Source organism: Galeopterus variegatus, unplaced genomic scaffold, assembly GCF_000696425.1.
Source record: "Galeopterus variegatus unplaced genomic scaffold, G_variegatus-3.0.2 Scaffold2771, whole genome shotgun sequence".
In the NCBI taxonomy this organism is placed as follows: domain Eukaryota; kingdom Metazoa; phylum Chordata; class Mammalia; order Dermoptera; family Cynocephalidae; genus Galeopterus; species Galeopterus variegatus.
Window position 1 is genome coordinate 69,729 of NW_007728882.1, and position 6,471 is coordinate 76,199.

A 6,471-nucleotide genomic window follows, 5' to 3' on the forward strand; every position below is an offset into this window, starting at 1 on the left:
AAACAAACAAACACGAAAACCCTAACCAGAAAATGAATCATATACCATGAAAAAGGCATATCCAGTCTCAGCTAACCTCGACTAGGTTTTATTGCATTATTTTTGAAATGCCAAAATACTGGCTTTGGCCATAATATTTACTGTCCAACTAAATCATAGCTGTCAGTATGCAGTTGCTTGCAACAATTAGCTAAACACCATTATTTGGAAAATTCCCTTGAAAGAGACGTAAATGCTATAGTGTGTTTAGGTCTAACACACTAAATCAAGTAACAATCAGTCGAGCTGGGGCTGTAGCATAAGGAGAGAAGTTTGGAAATCCTCGCCCAAGGATGGGGTTTTACACAGCCTTACATTTTGAAAAACACATGTTTGTCCTGATCTTACAAGTTCTTTCCTGTTTTCAGAAATAAATTGCGGGACTGACTAAAGTGCAGGGGGAAGAAAGCCCCCGCCAACTCTAGATTAGTTTTTAAGGAGATCAGGAGGAGAGGAAGAAAAATAGAAATGCAAATGTTACATGATAATGATAAAAAAAAAACATGGAAAAAAGAAACATTATGGAACATGCTATCAATTTCTACCAAAGCAGTAAACCCTTTAACTGACAGAAATTCCATACAATATACATATTAATGAACAACTCCATCCACCATTACTAGGGATGCTGTTTAAAGACAAAAAATTAACTACAACATTCAAAAACTGAATTCTCATAAGATTTGAGAAAAAATAGAGTGAAAAGGCAATGTTAGCTAAGCTCTTAGCTAAATCCACTCTTAATGGCCCCCAGTATTTAAACTATCATGGAGTAAAGCCATGAAAATAAAAATTTCAATTTGAAATTTTATTAGCATGTTGCTAAAATGGTCAATAAAAACATCAACACGATAGGCTTTGTTGACATAGCTGGAAAACTGCTCTCTCTTTTTCAAAACTCTATTTCCACTCCCCACCTTCTAAGATTTCTATGTTAGGAAAAGCCAAACTAAATACACTGGCTATGGTGCTGTAATAATGCTGGTTTCTGGAATGTCGCCACGTCCCTCCCCCACCTTCCTCTCCTCCAACCCCTTTAAAAATATGACTATTTTTGAAATGCAGCCTGAGTTGGGAGCAATCAGGGGTTAAGAACAACAAGCTTCCTTCCTCCTTCACACGTTCAAGTTTACAGACACCAGGTGGACGATCTCCTGTCGGGGGGCGGGGCCGGCTCTGCTCGCCGAATTAGCTGCGCCATTTCCCTCCCGGTCCGGGGAAGGGTCCCCTCTGCCACCGAGGGAGCGCAGGCGAATGCGGTTGGGGGTGACGTTCGCTTCCCTCGCTGGAAAGAACAGGAAGCAAACGGTGTCTAGCTTAGCCTGGAGCCTGCAATACAATGTCAGGAGACCTGGGGCTGAAGAGCTGGGAAAGTCCGGGCAGCCTCAGGATAACCCGGAGTCCCAAAGTGCTCTCTTGTGGAATTATTCACAAGTGCACAAGGGACAGGCTCGATTTCTTGGAAATCCTGCGATCTGGGGACACATCCATACAAGAACTGAATTGTGCCCTGCAAAGACCAATTCTCGCCTCCGACCGATCTGAGTGTGCGCATTTGGGGCGGTGATGGTCCCTTTTTAGTAAAGGGTAGTTTCCCAGTCGGTGAGAGGTCACTGACCATTGACTCGCGGGGGAGGCCATGTCCCTGCTCCCCTCAGCCCTTCCTCTTCCCCCCTTTACAACTCAGTGACAAAGCGCACTCTGGGTCCCCCCAACACCGTCACCACCACTGGGGCTCTGAGCCAGGCGCGCGTGTCTGCGCCCTTTCAGTCCCGGGGTCAGCTCCTAAGACTTCCTGCCACTTGCCAGAGGGGTGCGAGGGCGCAGCCTGGACACTGGCCACTGGCGGCGGACGCGCGACGGAGACGGAGGTCCCGAATCACCGGCCGCGAAGCTCGGGTGCGGGGACGGGAAGGGAGCGGGGTGCGGGGACGGGAAGGGAGCGCAGCTACTCCTTGTCGTCCACGAAGTCGGCGAGCTCCTGGAGCACTCGCAGGCGGCCACTGGCGTCGATGCGGCGCTTCTCGCGGATGAGGTCTTCCAGACTGTGAAACCTGGCCGTGTGGACTTTGTTGTCCCCCAGGTGCACCTTGAGATAGTACTGCTGCTGCGGCGGCTGCGTGCCGGCCGGCACCTCCCCTCCGGCTTTGAACTCCCGCTTGCCAAAGCGGCACCAGGCGGCGAAGCTCTCCGAGTTCGTCCAGCAGATTTCCTCGCTCTTGAGGCCCAGGTGGCCGCAGGCGTTCTGCACCACCAGCTCGGCCACCAGCGGGCGGTAGCGGTACCAGCTATTGACCACCCGGCCCACGTTGGCCGCGCCCGCCTCGTACAGGCTGTCCTGGCGGATCTCGCCCTGGTGCAGGTGGATGATCTGCCCGCCGCCCACGTACACGGCCCAGTGTGGGGTGGGCGCGGGCGGCTCCGGCGCCGGCTGCAGCCACAGCAGCTCCAGCAGGTCGCCGGGCTCGCAGAGCGCGGGCAGCGCGGAGACCGCGGAGACGCTCAGGTCGGCGCCCTGAGGGCCGCCGCTCACTTTGGAGAAGATGCATTCCTGGCCCCGAAAGGCGGAGAACTGAGTCTCGTTGAGGACCAGCTGGTGCAGCAGATGGTGGTGGTGGCGGCTGGGGCTCTCTGGGCAGGGGGTACAGCCCGGGGGAGCCTTCACGCCAAACCTGTCCGGCTGCCCGCGTTCGTCCAGGTCCTCCTCCTCATCCGAGAAGAAGTAGGCGACCCCGACCCGCAGCTCGTCCTTCTCGATCCCCGACGGGTCCCCTGTGGGCAACTCGCTGTAGTTGAGGTGGGTGATGCGGTCCAGTTGGTTGCCCATCAATGACACGGCGAGGCGAGGGCCAGGAGCGGGGATCTACGGAAACACAGGGGAAAGGCACAGTCACCGTCAGAATCGGGGTGCCCCTCCCGCCGTCCCTCCTCAAGACGTGCAGTGCTTCTGGGACCTGCCCGCTCGCCTACGCGTCCGCGCTGGAGTCACCTGTGCCAGCCGAGTTCTCTGCCTCCCCCGGGGTAGGAGGGGCGCAGAAGCCACCAGTCCGGCGGGGGAGAGCGGACGCCACCACACACCCTCCCACCCCGTCCGGGAACCCGGTTCAACTCCCACAAGAAAAAACGCAGGCGGGCTGGAGAGCTGCAGGGTTCCGGTAGCGAGGAGAGGGCGGGTTGTGGCAGCGTGGGAGACGGACACTCGGGGAAGGACGGAGGGATGGGTTGGAAGGGAGAAGGGACGCCTAAGGCCCAAGAGCACGGAGCAAGCTGTGTTCACATTTCTGTCCCCACCCTCTCCAGCCCACCTCCCAGTTTTGCAGTAGGTCTCTCTCCTCCCCTGACAGCGGCTGGCACAATGACAATCGGACATATTCGCAGATATTCACTTGACACCAGCAACATTTTGCACACTTGGAGTCCAGACACTGACAGGCTAGGACACTGGTGTAACAATGTCACAGACACTCACAATGACGAACCCTCGCGACGACACACTGGCACACTTAGACTCCCACATTCGTACATGAATCCAGCCCCAGGCTTTCACGCTCGCCCATACACGTACACCGGAGCAGCAGGGCACACCTGCCCACACAGGCAGGTGCACTCTGCCCCTTACTCCTCTTGCCTTCTCCCCAGCAGAACCAATCGGGCTGCGCCAGGGCGAGGCTGCTCTGTCTAAAATAACCTAACAAAGAGGCAGGGGAAGGACGGGGGAAGCCAGTGCAGTGTCTGTGTGCGGGTGTGGGTGGGCGTGTGTGGAGAGGTCCACTTTCATCCTAAAGACCCCCATCCCTCCTACCCAGCACGGGATTCAAACCACCGGACGAAGAAAAAATCATTTCCAAGGCAAAGAAAGGTGTTTCTCCGTACCCGTAATTTCCCTGCTCCCGAAACCCCAAACTCCTTTAAAGTCTCCAGGTCCCCATGGGTGCTGCGGAGGCGGCGGTGGCGGCGAATGGGTCCTGGGCGGCGCGCGGGGCTGCGGCTCAGTTCTGTCCCGTGACGAGGCGTGCGGTGCGGCTTTCTGCGCGGTGCCCGTGCGCCTCGGGGTCTCCGCTGGCTGGACCCCCTGCTCCACCTGGGCAGTCCGGCTCCGCTCTGCTTTCCGACCGCCGCGCGGATGACTCTAAGTAGCCGGAGCAGCCGGTTCCAGGGCCCGCCTCGGGACGCGCTCATTGGTTGGGGTGGGTGCCCAGACCCTGTCGATCTCCGCCGGAGGGGGAGGGGAGCAGGGGCGGATCTCCAGTGCGCTCCGCCCTGGCCCGCCCTGCCCCCTTCCCCGCGCACCCCAACGCGCGCCACCCCTGGGAACCGAAGTGTGAGTGCCGGTGCGGAGCGCTTCCACCCGCGCCGCTCAGCTCCTCCAAGCTCAATGTAACTGAGGACACAATCCGCTCGCGTTCAGTGTTCTGGGAGGACAGACTCCAGCAGCGAAGCTAAGTCTCAGGGTGGAAAGGAAGCCCCGGGGTACCCCCATTGTGGGCGATCCGAGGAGGGCACCTGGGGCCCTGCTGGGACTTCCGGAGCTTCGGTTCCTGAGGGCCCTTGGGCTGCTCCTCGGCTCGCAGACCCTTTTCCTGCTGGGCACAGACGCCTTTGAAATTGTGCATAAGACGTTTAGCTTTTCTCCCTTGACCTCAGTGGATCTGCTGACCCAGTCCCTGGCGCCCGGTTTAAAAGGAGCGCGGTGCCAAGTGCGCCCCAAAGGTCTGCGACTTGGCCGGCTGCTTCTCTGGCTGTGCCTGTGATTTTGGCCTCCAATTTTCAGTCTGTGAAAGGGGTGCATCATAAATGCCGACAGTAGGACATAAAAGTGTGCCATTGCTAAGGAATTTTTGCTTGGTTTTGTGGAAGAAGAGAGTCCAGCAGTAATTAATGACTGCATTTCCAGATGGAAAGTTAACGAATGAATGTGCTCTGGATTTGGGTGCTGAAAGATGGCTTTCATACATACGCAATTCTAGACCAACAGTTTCAAAAGCTTACATTAAGCCTGAAAGAGCTCTTAGACGTCAGTTTCTAGTACTAATGCTACTTATCTTTGAGACTGGGCTCCAGCAGCTTTCTCATGAAGTCTCCTCTCTCTCCCTAGGGAGAATTTGATGCTCCTTCTTGTGTCGCCTGGGGAGCTGGTACAAACTCTGTTGGAGCACTTCCTGCGTTTCATTATAAAATCGTGCTGACTAATCTCCTCCTTACAAAGTGAACTCCTTGAGAATAGGAGTGCACTTTATGCAACTTTGTATTCTGGGCTGCTTTCCCAATACCTGGCATACAGTGGGCTCCATCACTAACATTAAAAAATGAAAACAGTTTGTATTGACCACTTACAAGTGGCCAGCTAAGAGGTTTAAATAGATGATTTAATTCTCATGCATCTATAGGGTATTCATTAATATCCAAATTTTAACAAACGAGGAAACTGAGGCTCCAACCAATAATTCACCATAAGTCTATGGGATTACAGGGCCAGTTGTTAACCAGGCTATTCTGTTTGTTAAATGAACAAAATCTTGTTTCGTAAGATGAGAAAACTGGTGTTCCAGAGAAGTTAGCTGATTGGCCAACGGTTACGTGGAGACTGATGCATATTATAAACGCGTGTTTTCTTTAGTAGACTACTCTGCTTGAACATTTTCAAAATGCCAAGCATCCAGTTCATGTTTGCTTTTTGAAGGGCTCCGTATACCCAGACAGCCTCCAAATGCAGTGATTTATCAAATTAGATGCTTAATAAGTATTCCTAGGAAAAAATGGTTTTAATATGACCATCCGTATACATCGGAGGTACCTAAATCTTCTCAGAAATTTGGCCATCACCCACAGGCAAGTTGTTAGAAAACAAGTTGCTGTCCTTGGAACTGCCCACGGGTTGTGATGGCCTTTTCTGTACTTGCTAGAAATAACAAACAACTCATTTTGGCTCTAAAGTCTAGAGAATTGAACAAGTGGCTTCAGAGATGAAGTGAGTTATTGGTCTTGTTATAAACTGGACTTCAGGGGTGTCGGGGAGGAGGGTATCTCAAGAGTTCATTACTGATGTCTCAGAGGAACTCAATGAAAGCAGCTCATTGCTTCTCTCTGAATAACCTTTTTTTTTTTTAAATCCTCCCTCCATCCTCAAGATCAAATTTTGTGTACAAACATGTACAAACTATTTGCTGTATTTTGTCCTAGCTGTTCTATGCCAAACTACTCCAGACTATGGAGTAAACAGGCTGCTCCTGTTGCTTGGTATCTCAACACTCTAAAGGATAATTAACATAAAATTTTATCAGTGCTTGGAGAGATAGTGCCTAAAGTTTAAGATATCATTGTGCAGCTTTTTGGATCTCCCTTTCATCCCCTCCTCCCTGCCAGGATAAAAGGCTTACTGCTTTAGTAATCACAAGAGAGAATAAATACCCTGGGAACACCCTTAAAATATAA

At 52.8% G+C, this 6,471-nt stretch overlaps 1 protein-coding gene and 1 long non-coding RNA gene across 2 annotated transcripts in view; one reads left to right on the plus strand and one right to left on the minus strand.

Annotated features, from left to right (window-relative positions):
• The window catches only part of LOC103598881, a 1,492-nt gene extending 961 nt beyond the window's left edge, over positions 1 to 531 (plus strand). The window contains exon 2 of the long non-coding RNA XR_551239.1: positions 56 to 531. This is a non-coding gene — a long non-coding RNA (uncharacterized LOC103598881). The remainder of the gene's footprint in view (positions 1 to 55) is intronic.
• On the minus strand, positions 73 to 4,142 carry FAM84A (family with sequence similarity 84, member A). Its single transcript, XM_008582945.1, has 2 exons — positions 3,913 to 4,142; positions 73 to 2,902 (listed from the first exon to the last, which is right to left on the minus strand). The coding sequence occupies exon 2, from the start codon at positions 2,864 to 2,866 to the stop codon at positions 1,988 to 1,990; it is 879 nt and encodes a 292-aa protein (XP_008581167.1). The 5' UTR covers positions 2,867 to 2,902; positions 3,913 to 4,142; the 3' UTR covers positions 73 to 1,987.
• Between the last annotated feature and the right edge of the window lie 2,329 nt (positions 4,143 to 6,471).

What these genes read in the sequence shown, in the direction of transcription:
- FAM84A (XM_008582945.1), bottom strand. Translation starts at nt 2,866, where the DNA reads ATGGGCAACCAACTGGACCGCATCACCCACCTCAACTACAGCGAGTTG.